This window comes from Hemiscyllium ocellatum, chromosome 6 (assembly GCF_020745735.1).
Source record: "Hemiscyllium ocellatum isolate sHemOce1 chromosome 6, sHemOce1.pat.X.cur, whole genome shotgun sequence".
In the NCBI taxonomy this organism is placed as follows: Eukaryota; Metazoa; Chordata; class Chondrichthyes; order Orectolobiformes; family Hemiscylliidae; genus Hemiscyllium; species Hemiscyllium ocellatum.
This window is the reverse complement of record NC_083406.1, coordinates 49,969,291-49,984,509: the sequence shown is the minus strand read 5'-3', so window position 1 is coordinate 49,984,509 and position 15,219 is coordinate 49,969,291. Positions and strand designations below refer to the sequence as shown.

Below are 15,219 nucleotides of genomic sequence, written 5' to 3'. Positions count from 1 at the left end.
AGAATTATTTTTTAAAAATACAATTTATATGAGCGTAGATATTTAGCTTGGAGTGAAGTAAGATCAGATCACCCACAGTGTGGAAACAGGCCCCCCGCCCAACAAGTCCACACCAACCCGCCGAAGCGCAACCAACCCACACCCCCACACTTACCCCTTACCTAACACTATGGGCAATTTAGCATGGCCAATTCACCTGAACCGCACATCTTTGGACTGTGGGAGGAAACCGGAGCACCCGGAGGAAACCCACGCAGACACGGGGAGAACGTGCAAACTCCACACAGTCAGTCGCCTGAGCCAAGAATTGAACCCGGGTCTCTGGCGCTGTGAGGCAGCAATGCTAACCACTGTGCCACCATGCCGCCCACAGTGATTTTTCAATAGTCCTTCTAGATAGAAACATGACAGAAGAGGATAATGGAATCAGTACATTCTGTACAGTTTGTGCTGCTGGGTTTTCTATTCAATGTTTAGAGAATGACATTGAAGGTTGAATCATCATCGTTATTAGTCATTGGTGTACGTGTGAGACTTAACCATGTCTACAGATGATACAATCAAGGAGTATCAAGTAAATGAGGAAGACAAAAAAAGGTGAAGAATTCATCCTTGGATACTCTTAAGATAACTCCGTTGGAGTCAGAGCACATCATGGGAAATTCCCTATGTATGACCAGGTAAGCACACGTAAAGCTGAGCAAAGAGAAATAAAGGGGAGGCTTTAAGAGATGGTTTAAAAGACTGCAGAGGAGAAGGATTTTAGTTATGGTTATTTTAGTACTAAAGAAGGGGTGAAATTTTGATGGCAGAGATTCAAACAGAAATCTGCAGATGTAGTCAAGGCTTTTGGGGAAGATGAGATGACAACTCTAGCTTAGACTGGGAAAGAAATCAAAAATGTAATTTGGAAATTGTACGTAAATCGTAAGGGACATGGGTGTCGAGAATGGAATTATTGTGAAACAAAATATGTTCAAGAATAGTTTACTAATTCCAAAATTATCTACTATTTGGGACACTTTAGAGACTGAGCTGAAGGTTTGCCTTATGGACAAAATCAAGATAAGCTTGGAGATGATATTTGTGATGTGAAAGCCAAAGGAAAGAAGAGGTAACTGAAAAGAAAAATGGGTTTCAGGACAAGGACAGCAAGGAAACAAGGCAGAAGAACAAATACTTCTAGAATGGTGACACAGCCATATATTAAATCCTCATACTGCTTTTGAAAGGTTAACAATGCAAGGAAAAGGGAAAATACAGACAGTGAAAACGCCAACCATGTTGACATGTCAGAAGATCCATTGTCCCCAGAATGCACCAGACAATCCACTCTTCAATGCAGGTGACTGGTTGCAGGCTCTAAACTAGGTGGCGAAGTGATGCCTTTCCCCTTCAGTCGCCTTCTACTGAATGCTCTTCCTGCTGATCACCGGGGCTGTTGCTAGACAATCTGCTCTTTGCTTTCCTCGATAAATGATAGTAAAGCAATTCACTATCTTGGAATATTTATATATACTTTGTGGATGTGTCATGGAGTAGCAAATGTTTGCTGACAGCGTCAGTAATATTCATCTTTTTAGGCTTTAGAGCTTTCCAAAATCCCAATAACATGGGCATCCACAATGACCAGGAATACTGAGTCCATGAAAGGACCGGTTTAATTGACAAGCAACTGAATCCAGGCTTTACCCGGCTATTCCCACAAATGTGTGGGTACTGCTGGTGGCAATTTTTGCCCTTGTTGGCACTCTGGGAATTGCCCCACCAATACAGTTATCAGCGCTCAGCTCTGGCCACCAGACATAGCTTCTTGCTAGCATCTTCATCTTGGAATCTCCAGCTGACCCTGGTAGAATTTGGCCAGTATCGGGCAGTGACCTTTACTGGGGACAATCATTCTTGCTCCCCACAGTAATAAGCCTTCAACTATAGTGATCTGACCTCGCTGTGTTCAATCCTGGTTGCAATGGCCCTTCGGTCTCCCCATTACCACAGCTGTTAGGACAGGTTTATTTTGTGTCCACAGTTGGATATTGTTGGCAGTAACTGGAAGGGTGTCCAGAATGTTTAAAACCAAAAAGGTCTCTTCCAGAGAGGCATCACCCCTTGAGTATCTGCATTAGCCACTCTGCTTCCTGGATGGTGTTCCATCTTGCATTTATACACACAGAGAATAAAGGGCTCACACTGAATTCTATTGTAAGCTTTAAGCTGCACTACCTTGAAGACAAGTAGTCTTAGCAGGGGTTTGTGATCTGTTACGATGAAAGATTCCTGTCTGCAAAAGGTACTGGTGGAACTTCCTCCCACCAAACCTTCCTTCTCTATCTGGTCATCAGCCAAAGTCCAGGAAGCATATGCTCTTGGTTCGGCCACTGGTGGGTCAACACTATCCCAACACCATACAGGGAGGCATTGTATGTCAGCACCACTCTCGTCTTGGACTGTAGTGACCCAACTCCTTACGTAGCAGCTTTATCATTTCCCTGGAGACTGCTTCTTGGCTTTGTGGCCATTTTCAAGGCTGATCGTTTTTCAACAGGTGTAAAGGAGCCAAGATGGAGGTCAGGTTATATATGAATTTTCCGTAATAATTCACTAACCCAAGGAAAGACCTAAGCTCCGATACAGACATGTGAGCCAGGCTCCTTTGATTGCCCTCATTTTCTCTTCCATCAGGTGTAATCCGGTTTTGTCGACTCTGTAACCCGAGGGCGCCTGGAACACAGTTTTCCCAATCTAAAGCATACACCCGCCTAGGAACAATGTTTAAGCACTATGTCCAGTTCTCTTTATTGGTCTTCCCTGTTGTTATTATTACACCATGCAGATAAATAGCAACCTGAGGTAGCATGTAAAATACACTCCGTGGTGTCCTAAAAGAGGATGCAGGCTGATGATAACTCAAATGGCAGTCTTGTATAATGATATAAACCCTTATGGGTATTAATTATAGCATACTTCTGGGACTCCTCATCCAGTCACACTCGGGGCGATGCAGTGGTCAGCATTGTTGTCTCACAGCGCCAGGGACTCAGGGACTGTCTGTGTGGAGTTTGCACAATCTCCCAATGTCTGTAAGAGTTTTCTCCGGGTGCTCTAGTTACTTCCCACATTCCTCAACAGATGTGCAGGTTAGATAGACCGACCACGTTAAGATTAGATTAGATTACTTACAGTGTGGAAACAGGCCCTTCAGCCCAACAAGTCCACACTGACCCGCTGAAGCGTAACCCACCCAGACCCATTCCCCTACATTTACCCCTTCATCTAACACTATGGACAACTTAGCATGGCCAATTCACCTAACCTGCACATTTTTGGATTGTGGGAGGAAACTGGAGCACCTGGAGGAAACCCATGCAGACATGGGGAGAATGTGCAAACTCCACACTGAGTCGCCTAAGGCAGGAATTGAACTCGGGTCTCTGGCGCTGTGAGGCAGCAGTGCTAACCAGCATTGTCCAGTGATGTATAAATTATGTGAATTAGCTATGGCATATGCACAGGAAGGAGAATGAGTTTAAGCAGGATGTCCTTCAAAGAGTCAATGTATACCCATTTGGCCGAATGCCTTGTTTCCTTACTGTAGGAGATTCTTCTATACAATTGTAGGTAGGTGTGGCCCATGTTCAGTATTGTAAAGGACAGCCACACCACCAACATATATCCAAATGTGAGAAGTGGTTTACCATTTGTCTAAAATCCCCATAAAAGCGAATGAAGCCATTCCATCAGACTTCATAATCAGCACAACCAGGGTTGCCCAAACAGCCTCCTGATTTCCACCTCTACTTTTGCCTGCTTCACTGAGGCAGCCATTTTCCAATCAAAAAATGTTGAACCAATCCAAGTGAATCTTTTTCAACCAATTCCACCCCAATAGACCTGGACCAGAGCCTTTTTCTATCATCAGTGGGAACTGCACCAACTGCATCTCAAAGGAGAGTGGAACCAAAGTCGTATTCTTAACTTGCAATGGTTCCCCAGTGTATGTTCTCAGTCTGGCTGAGGTCTTGTCCAGTTAAAGGGTGCAATCCTGAACGAATGTTAAAGATATATTCTACAACCACAGATCCAGCTGCACTGGCATCAAACCTCCATGTGAACTAGATAACCACTTAACCAAACTTAATTTTAATAGTCATGATTTGGAGATGCCGGTGTTGGACTGGGGTGTACAAAGTTAAAAATCACACAACACCAGGTTATAGTCCAACAGGTTTAATTGGAAGCACACTAGCTTTCGGATCGATGCTCCTTCATCAGGTGATATCACCTGATGAAGGAGCGTCGCTCCGAAAGCTAGTGTGCTCCCAATTAAACCTCCCAATAACCTGGTGTTGTGTGATTTTTAACTTAATTTTAATAGGCTCTGATTTGGGTGTCACTAAGCAATTTAATTGTTCCAATGCACATGTAGGGGAACTTTCCAAGGTGTGCGCTCTCCTAGGTACCAGCCTATGAGTCCTGGTAGGACTCCTTTGCAGTCTCAAGCCTGTGTACCGACAGCAACTACAACAACTTACCAATCCAGATCCCAAATAACTGTTTAGCCATTTGGCCGAGGCTTGGCTTTGATGTGGGTTGGCCTAGGGTACCTCTGCTCAGGCATGCCCTGCGTGAGGCTCTGCAATTGCCTATACTTAGGTGGTGTTTACCAAGTTCAGTTGTCCACTTACATTGGGGTTCCCATGCTCCACTTGCTGCATTTTCTAATGACGAGGCCAGCTTCACTACCTGTTTGAAGTCCATTTGGACTTTAGTTGGTAGATACTTTTGCATGATTCCATCATTTAATACCACATACCAAATCATCTGTCAGCATTTCATTCAGAGTTAACTCAAAATCACACGCCTCTGCCAGTTGTCATAACAGTGTCAAAATCCCAATATGGATTTCTTGAGTTCTCTATTAGCTGAATAAAACTGGTAGCGTCTTAGAAGTAGAGAAGGTTCATGTCATAATATTTCTTAACTCAGTCAATTTTTGGAGGATTTTAGTGCCTGGTGCCTCTGGGAAAGTTGAGTCTCTTATTATTAAAAATGCTGCGGGTCCACGTGCAGTCAAAAGGATGACTTGTTGCTTTTCATCTGCCCCAAATGACATTTGCCCAGAAAAAAATATTGTATTCTTTCCACATACTGGGCCCAGTCTTCGACAGCAGGGCCAAATGAGTCAAACTTCCCAATAGAGATTTGGTACCACAAAACGCTTACCCCAACTCCAAGATGACTGTTGCAAGCGAATATTCTTCAGTCACATCCTGTTTTCTTCCATTCCCACTGAAATAACTGCACAGTGGTTGGGTCCCGTCACTAAGTCTTCCTCCAATTACTCGAGCACAGTACATCGGTTGTCGCCAGCCAGCTCGGAGTCAGTCCTCAACTGAGGCGATTCAAATCTCCTGGTTATATTGGTCAGCCAAGGTTTTACAGATTGTTTGTTGTTAACCTGGGCCAATCAAGAACCTCAATCAACAAGGTCCACCTGGTCCCAAACACATACACAGTCCCATTAAATTTCTCTAGCACTTTTTTTTGAAAAAAAAACTAATTTCCTTCCATTTCTTCTTCACAAAAGACCCTTGCTTCTCTATCACTTCTGGGAAGATTTTTGTGACTTCCGTTTCAGACTGTAAGTGGATTACATGTGTCTTCACAATTTTTTTTTCTTTTAACATACTTTTAGAAGTTCTTTACAGTTCACTTTTTATGTTCTTCATAAATTGACTTTCATACTCTAATTATCTCCTCTTAATTTCTTGGTCTTCATTCAATGAATTCCAACCCTTTCCTATCCTCAGACTTGATTTTATCTTCACTTTTATTATTTGTTCATTTTCACAAAAGGAATATAAAACTGCTGTATTGCATACATTTGCTCCTTAAATGTTAACCATTACCTATCTATTAGTGGGCGGCACGGTGGCACAGTGGTTAGCACTGCTGCCTCACAACGCCCGAGACCCGGGTTCAATTCCCGACTCAGGCGACTGACTGTGTAGAGTTTGCACATTCTCGCCGTGTCTGCGTGGGTTTGCTCCGGTTTCCTCCCACAGTCCAAAGATGTGTGGGTCAGGTGAATTGGCCATGCTAAATTGCCCGTAGTGCTAGGTAAGGGGTAAATGTAGGGGTATGGGTGGGTTGCGCTTCGGCGGGTCAGTGTGGACTTGTTGGGCCGAAGGGCCTGTTTCCACACTGTAAACAATCTAATCTAATATTATCATGCCTTTTGATAAGACACCCAGTCTAACTTTTCTTTGTTTATATTTAGAATCAGAGTTTCAGATTAGACTACTTCATACTCTATTCCAATTAAGAATTCTATCATGTAATAGTCACTTTTTCCTAAATGATCTTTCATAACAAGATTGCTAATTACCCTTATCATTGCACAAAGTAAGTCTTAAGATACCTTTTCCCAAGTTGGTTCCTCAAAGTTTTGAACGTAAAAAAAATCCAATCTTGTACACTCCTCGGGAACTAATTTGCTATAGTATTATGACTAATGTGGCTTACCCTAGTGACATCTAGATTCGTATCAAATATTAAATTACTATAGTACCCTGGTTGCTTGCATCTCTAATTTCCTGTTCAATGTTATCCTCTATTTCATTACTACCTTGTGGAGGCCTCTAGACTACACCCACTAATGTATGTAGCTTCTTTGCTACACCCATGCCTATTCCATATCTATATTATTATAATATTCACTAATAACATCAGCTCACCTCCATTTATGTTTTGCCTGTACTTCACAGAATTTGACTACTCTTGGATGTTCAATTTCCAAGCAAAGTATTCACGATCATGAGAGCTCAAGACAGAGTAAATATGGAGAAAATGTTCCTATTCATGAAAGGATTGATCATGAGAGGGTGCTAATTTTTTTGTAATTAGTAAAAGAAGCAAAATCAATAAGAGGAATAAGAGGAATAACTGTTCCAAGAACTAAGTGGTTCATATATGGAAAGTATTACCCTGAATTGTGGTAGAGGCAGGTTTAATTGAGGCAAAGCGAAATATTTGAGAACGATGAATGCACAGAGAGGCAAGGAGAAAGATGGAGACGAAGATACTCATTTGGAGAACCAGCATAGAATCCTTCCAGTGTGTGAGCAGGCCATTTGACACATCAAGTTCATACCCATCCTCCAGAGAGCATCCCTCACTCCTATCCGTGTAACTCTGCATTTACCCTGGCTAACCCATCTATCACGTGCATTCCTGGACACTATGGGCAATTTAGCATAGCCAATCCAGCTAACCTGCACATCTTTGGACTGTGGGAGGAAACTCATGCAGACATGGGGAGAATGTGCAAACTCTACAGTTCCCCAAAGTGAAATTGAACACTGGTCCCTGATACATACTGTGAGGCAGCAGCATTAACCACATTAACCACACACAGAGGCTTTGAACCGAGTGGCCTATCTTGTACGGTGACATGTCAAATTGCCAATGTTCCTTTTTAGATTTCAGAGTTCATAATTATACAAAGTGTTATTAGTCAACTCACAATTTAAATACAGCTTGGAGCTTCCCCTGGAACTGTCAAGAAACTATGGGGCACCAACCCCCAACATAAAAGTTCCTGAGGAGACAGAGTTTGCCACTTCCTTCTCAGTGCTTCGACGTTAAAAGGTACATTCACCAACATCACATTGCAATATGGTCTCATGGTAGGGAGGATTTTGGAACGGTAAAGGTGCAAGTGACTAAGTGAAGCGGATCAACAGAGGCATTGAGGCCTTGATAGTTACAAGCTTGGGTTATACAACAACTGAGACAACGTACATTTGGATGAGGTCAAACTGATTTGTTCTGAAATTGAAGAATCACACTATGTTATTGAACAAAGATTGCAGCTGCAGACACTGATGCAAGAGACACTTCAGTCTAAAAATTATAAACTTGAACTCTGCCCACCTGAAAAAGAAACTTTTTTTTAAACCATTAATCTTCTACGAGGCTTGATTCAGGAGTATGATAGATTTGACACCATCCAGGAAATGCAGCCCACTTAATTGGTACCCATCCAACACTTTCAGCACAATACTAGCAACATTGTAGGTTGAACCTTAGCTCCTTTGGCAGTACATTCCAAAACCACCATGCAGCAAATGCATGGGAGCACTATCACTTGCAAGTTCCCCTCCAAGCCACATACCTACCTACTTAGTACTATATCGCTAGTCAAGTATAGATTTTCGCTTTTCTGAGAAGCTTATGTTGGCAGTGTCAGTATGTAGTTGAGTCTTTGTGCTTGCAACCACAACCTACTATCATTTTAGATGGTCTTAATTTTACAATGAAGTGCTGAAATGATTGGCAACAGGTTGTCTTCTCCAGGATAATCAGCTAAGACTGATGAACTGACTTCTTTATTGTTCACAAATCTTCAAATTCCTCATTATTTTCATTAAACCAGTCCCAGTTCTTCTTGGATGTCAGATCTCATGACCACATTGTTGATTCCTTCAATGACATTGGGTGTTCCAGTCTGATCTGTAAGATTGCTTGCAGAAGTGCCTATCAAGCAGAGATTTGCAGGTTGCTGACTCAATACTTGAATGTATAGAGTCCCCAAATCTGTTCTTCAGCTCTGTGTGATCGTGCCAGTTGCTATGGCTTTCCTAATTTTGAAGCTAACATCAAAAGAGATGTTGTTCATCTTGGAATCTCTGATTAAAAGAAGTTGTAGTCAGTGTTGTATTTTGGTAAGCTACCTTGCAGACCTTACACAAGGCCACTCTCTTGATTCAAAATCAGCAATTGCTGGAGAAAACTCGGGTCTGAAGGGTCACTGGACTTAATGTTAACTCTGCTTTCTCTCCACAAATGCTGCCAGACCTACATTGTTTCTCCAGCAATTTGGTTTTTGTTGTTTCCAATTTCCAGCATCTGCAGTTCTTCGTTCTATTTCACGGTCACATTCATGTCTAGTCTGGAGAGTTCAGGGCCACCAAAGGAGAGCGTTATTTGGGATGACTGTTACTAATTTCAAACAACTGTTTCAAATTCCGGCAGGCAGGTTTTGGAGTTTTTCTTTTTCCCTACCTTTTCAAGTTAGAGATTGTTCTTTTTGCCTCTATTGTAGTTTGACAGCATTATGAGTTGCCCATTGACTGCAGTAAATTGGTCATAGCCACAGGAACTAAGGCAGTGTCTGTGAAGTCTCTAAGCTGTGGATTCAGATTCAGTATTTCCCTCTCAGGTGGGTTGCCAAGGAAGGAAGGCTCAAAGAATCTCCTATTCTTGTTTTTTTTCATCCACACTCTGGTAAACAAACAACTGTAATAGAGTGACAGAGTCAAAGTCATACAGCATGGAAACAGACCCTTTTTTCCAACTAGTCCACACTGACCATGTTCCAAAATTAAACTAGTTCCAGTTGTGTGCGTTTGGTCCATGTCACTCTAAACCTTTCCTATTCATGTACTTATCAAAATGTCTTTTAGATGTTGTAACTGTACCTGCATCCACCACTTTCTCTGGCAGTTCATTTCACACACAAATCACTGCATTAAAGTTAGCCCTCATGTCCTTTTAAAACTTTCTCCTCTTACCTTAAAATGTGCCTCCCAGTTTTAAAACCACCCCGTCCAAGTGAAAAGATCCTTGTTATTCACCTTATCTATGCCCAAGATTTTATAAACCTCTATAAGATCACTCCTCAACATCCTATGCTCCAGTGAACAAAGTCCCAGCCTACCTACCTCAACTCTCCATTCATGGCAACATCTCAGTAAATCTATTCTGAACCTTCTCTGATTTAATCATGTCCTTCTTATAACAGAGCGACAAGTACTGCACACAGTACTCCAGAACAGGTTTCACCAACGTCCTTTAAAATTTAAACATGACATCTCAACTCCTTTCCTCAAATAGTCTAAGCAACAAAGGCAAGTATGCTTAATGCCTTCTTAAAAACTCTGTCTAACACGTGGAATATGGTGTGCTTTTGCTCCAGAACATGATCAATTTAATCAGTTCGGCTATATGAATTTCTTCCCACCTGACGTTTATTTGTATCAAGGAGGATATCACAGAGATCCTGTCAAGGTTCATTTGTTTTCTCCTCAGCTAGCAACACATATAGCTATGATAGACTACAGATCTAAAGTAATAGTCAGAAGGATTTGTGAAGAGTTGAGAAGGAATATTTTCACTTAGCAGGTTATGTATTCTAGAACTCTGTCTGAAGAGTTACAGAAGAGAAAATCTCAAAGCATTTACAAATCACCAAGGTGGGCACTTGAAATTCTCGTAACCTACAGGTCTATGGAAATGAGGATAGCCTGAACAGCTTCTTTTTCTTGATGGCCACAGAGATGGTGGTGTGAAACCGTTACATTCTTCTGTGCCAGCCTAAATTTCTAACTAAACGTAATTTTTCACACGCTTCATCCTATTGAATAGTTTAAGGCAGACAGTAAACACTCCCTAAAGTTAATCGCTATGAGCTAAAAGAAAACAAAAGTATGACATGAAATTTATTATTTAGAAGAAGCAATGCAATGAATCAATTGGATAAGCTTAATATTAAACTCATCATTTTCAACATTGGTATTATTAAATTACTTAGGAAAAACAATGACTGCAGATGTTGGAATTAAAATTACTTCTCCATACCTTTTGGAGAGTTTTGAGAAGATGCCATGTGATTGATTTTGCAATCTGCAACTTCTAAGTTATGCAAGCTAGTAATTGCATGATCAGTGGTCTTAAGCTTTGAAGGCTGCAACTCATTTACCTACATAAAAAGATATAATACTTAATATTCTAGATGAATTTCAGACAAAAATATTCAGAAATAATTTAACTTTTTCTGTTTCATGTAATATGAAACTAAATTTGAATTTGTAAACTTTACAGTCTATTAGTATTTGGCAGAAATGTTACCAACATTAGTAGACTGAGCTCATGATATGTTTTTATTTGCATCAAGACAACAATCCAGCTGTGAAAACTTATGTATTCTAAACTTATGTACTTGTTAAAAAACAAAAATAAGTGATCCTCTGGAATTCAAGAGGCATATTATAGTCATTACATTTGTCAAGGTATTTGTGGACATTTGGAGGTACTCAAGTTTTCAAAATCTGGATTAAAGCAGCTTTCGAACTAGAGATTTGAGGGGTTTTGGATTTGTTTTAATTTTCTTATCCAAATGAATTTGAACACCACAGTTGAAACAGATTGAGAATTTCTGGTTTTACACATCAATAGTGATATAGAATATGAAGTATGGAATATATTTTTCTGTTGAGCCTTTATAACATTCTTACATACAGTTGGAGAGAAAGTGGGAGACAAGTGTTGCATAAAAATCAAAGTCTATGTGCAAAGTGTGGAAATTAGCACCAAAAGAAACATCCTAACTTGGTAGGAGTGGGAAATAAAAATCAGGATTCAGTTTTCAATTGCCAAAGTAACTAAACGGTTAAGAAAGAGAGTGTCAGCAATGGTAAAATTGTAATGTTTAGGTTGTACAATTGATTCATGGCTGTAGACCAGACAAATGTAATTAAGTTGGTTAGAGGTCAAAAATATAAAAAAGGAATATCACACTATCAGGGGCTGCAGTACAGACTTAATAATTATGAAAAGGTAATAGAAGAAAGAATTTGCAGACAATCAAAGTAATAAAATTCACAGAGGAGATTCCTCTGAGGAGAACTGTAATCTCTACTGAAGGGTATAAATAAACAAAAAAAAATTGAGATCTTAAACTCTTTACTCAAACATTATGCTTACCTCTAAAAGAGGAACACCTTGTCATTTTCACTTATTAGCAACCAATTAGATCAGGAAGCTGAGTTAGGAACATAACGTGATCTACCATATAAGTGAATCATAGCTAATACGCACCTTCAGTTCATTTTGCTACCTCTGCTCCATAACCTTTATGCCATTAACAACACAAAGCAAACAATTTGCTTGAAGCTCCAATATTTCAAATGTCATGTGAATATCCATTGACTATAGCCTTAAATTTATACACTTTTAAAATTAGGTCCAAACAGAAAAAGGTACAAAAATCAAGCCAATTGAATTGAGACAGGGTAAAGTTTAGAAAATGCAGCAACGAATTAGCTGAGGTGATGTATAAAAAGTGAAATTAGTGCACAGATTTATTGATCAGCAATGAGACATTAAAAGGAAAATATAAACCGGATTCAATCCATTCACTTCCCATTTTAATGGTAGGGGCAAGATAATGGCAATTGCTAAAGTTTCACAATCTTTCATTCATTTAAAGATTGAAAGGAGGCTTAGTGCCTTAGTTTTTTATTCCATGTCCCACTGTTAAAAGGTGACAGGTCAGGTCTCCAATGCCTTGGAAATGCAGCATGTAAAAGGTCAGCATTAATGTAAGTGACAGTGCTTTTCTAGAACTGATTGAAAGCCAAAAGCAGCAAGTGTGCTGATCCACACCACGAAGAAAGCCCATCAAAACATTCAGCAATTGGATCCAGACTTAGAGTCCTCCTAACCCATGGAGTCTTTGTAGGACCGTCCAAAAATCCTCACTCAATATGTCTTCTCATTCTCCATCAGTCCAACCAACCCACTGACATCATCCAACCCTCAATCTCTACTCCTTCTCAAATGATTGCCTACAATAGGAAATGGATTTCAAAATGGGCCGAGGAGCAGGAAAGGAGCAAGGACAAGGCCCAGACACGGCACATGCCGGTACTTGAGAGCAATATCTGAAGGCTCCAATGATAGTAGTTGATACCAACGAATGTTAAAATTGAAAATACAAGGTGATAAAAGGGAGCCAGGTGAAAGATGGAGTTCAAGTCTGAACATGCAACAGAAACAGTGAGGAAAAGGTCACATGAGCAGGCAAGCCACTGAGTAGCAGTCTACAAACTATGTTAAAGAGAAACTCAGAACATTAAATGGATATATCAATGTTATAAAAAGCCTCAACAGAAATAACATTAAAATGGTCAACATTAAGCATGCACACTTTAAAAATACTTTTACAGAATTATAGCTTATATTGTAATTGAATTTTAATAGCTTGTGTATGACTATAGCACAATGAATGTCAAGGTTTTAGGAGAACTCATTAGCAACACTAAGTTTTCCATATTTGAATATTTATGTTCAGTAAAATGTTATATGAAACTGTCACATGGGTGTCCATTACCTTGAATTATTTTTCCTTATGACTTATAGTCTCATAACAAATAATCAAAAAATTCAACCATTGTATAAAAGAGGTTTTGTAAAAGAAACAACGCAGAACATGGTCTGCCAGATTCCACTAGTGGACAGAAATGTGGTGCCTCCAATGATAGTTTCTTCTCAAAATTACAAATGTAATTGGAGGCTAACTTCCCATTATTGCCTAGATATCTATTCAAATCTTAAAAACAACAAATCCAGCATTAATTACCAGTTCATATTTTAAACTTCTCAAATCTAAAAAAGGGAATGTACCATATAGGGCTTCTTATTATTCAAGTTGTTTTGCAACATATTTCCCCCAAAGTTCAATGTGATAGTACACCTCCCAACATATTCCTTTTCACTTATGATTTTTCACATCCTTACGGTGACAACAATTCTGCCCTCAGCCTCAATTTAATATCTAGAAAACACATTTCCCAACAATAAAAGGGGAAATTACTCAAATCATCTTCATTCTAGCAGAAGAGACTTAAGTTATTACATACAACCCCTCGTGCTCCAAAGCAGAAGAAAAACCAAATGGACAAACCTCTAAAAGTGGTGATCCCACTTAAAAAAGCTTCAAAATGTCACAACATTAGTTGTTTAAAAAACAGTTTGGAAATTTTAAAAATCAGCATTTCTAAGCTCCTTAAGCTGATAGTTAATGACTAGTCTGTAAAATATGCTGTATGTTCAAGTGACTATGTACATAAAATAACTGTCCGATGACCTAGGAGGGGAAATATTTATTCAAAATCAGTGTTCATTCCAAATCAGAAATGTTCATTTAAATCATTAAAAGATCAATTTTTCAAGAGAGTATTAATAAAACCACTGACTATGCTTGTTGCCGCCATAGCCAGTCCTTTCGACGTCATTATAAGCATCCAGATAGGACTGGCAAAATAGCTTCATATTTTGTTTTGTGCAGTAGCTTAGTTGCTGTGAAATGAATTCTAATAGAAGTGATGCAAAGTAGACATAGGAACAACCCATGGTGACACATTCACTACACACTTGCAAATATGTGAATAAAAAAAAACCAAGATACATTAAACCTGTGTCATACACAAAACTGTCTGAAAGTTATTTACAACAATTAATGTTAAGTTTAAGGTGCCTTATGCGGCTGGTAGGAAATAAAAGGCCATTTGTAAATTAGATCGTGAAACTGAAGGAATATACTTATTTGATATCTTACCTGAGTAAATGTTTGGAATTCATTTTGACTTGTATTGCTTTTTATTGGCGATGTCTGTCCTAGTTCTTCATCTACTAAAGTTGAATCATTCAATGATAGTTGGGGGAGTTCAGGTTCTTCCATAATCCCAATATTTGATTCAATTTCCTAACAGTATTTACAAAATGGATTATTACAATTCCCAGCAGCATAAAAATTGATGAGAAAGCTCAAGAACATGGCTCATAAACTTGAAGTACATTCAACATCATAAGCTCCAGCTACCTAATATTATAGTAAAATAACATTGCAAAAACCTCTCGATAGTTAAACAGTATTCAAAATGACTAAACAGCATTGCTGGAGATTAGTATTGTTGAGTGTTTAATCTTTACATTTAACAATTCTTCAATTAAAAACATCCTCAATGAGTCCTACTTTGCCAAACTCTGCAATTTTTAACAGTTCAAACATTCAAAGCTTTTACATTTAATCTATTTTGCGAGACATGAATTGTAGTCCATTTAATTCAGTATAAAACTTTCAGGAACGGCTGAGGAACATTATTTGTTTCAGCAACTTCTAATAGAAAAGAAGGAAATGTTAGAGACATATGAGGCCAAGAAATTATCCTATTGGTAATTATCCTCTTCAGAGGGTCGGTGTGGACTCGTTGGGCCGAAGGGCCTGTTTCCATACAGTACTGATTCAAAGAAACATTTGTGTCGAAAGGCAGTGCAGATAGCAGGCCAAGCAGCAGTGTTTGTCAAGCCTATAATTTTATAATTGTCCAGCACTGGATTGGAGGGACCTTTCTTGAATTGTTTGCAGGCCTCAGC

General features: G+C 39.4%; 1 protein-coding gene across 1 annotated transcript in view; it reads right to left on the bottom strand.

Annotated features, from left to right (window-relative positions):
* The window catches only part of cep295 (centrosomal protein 295), a 188,566-nt gene that overhangs the window by 17,580 nt on the left and 155,767 nt on the right, over window positions 1-15,219 (bottom strand). The window contains exons 25-26 of the mRNA XM_060826944.1: window positions 14,402-14,548; window positions 10,642-10,762 (exon numbers count right to left, since the gene is read on the bottom strand). Of these exons, the coding sequence (XP_060682927.1) occupies window positions 10,642-10,762; window positions 14,402-14,548 (268 nt within the window). The remainder of the gene's footprint in view (window positions 1-10,641; window positions 10,763-14,401; window positions 14,549-15,219) is intronic.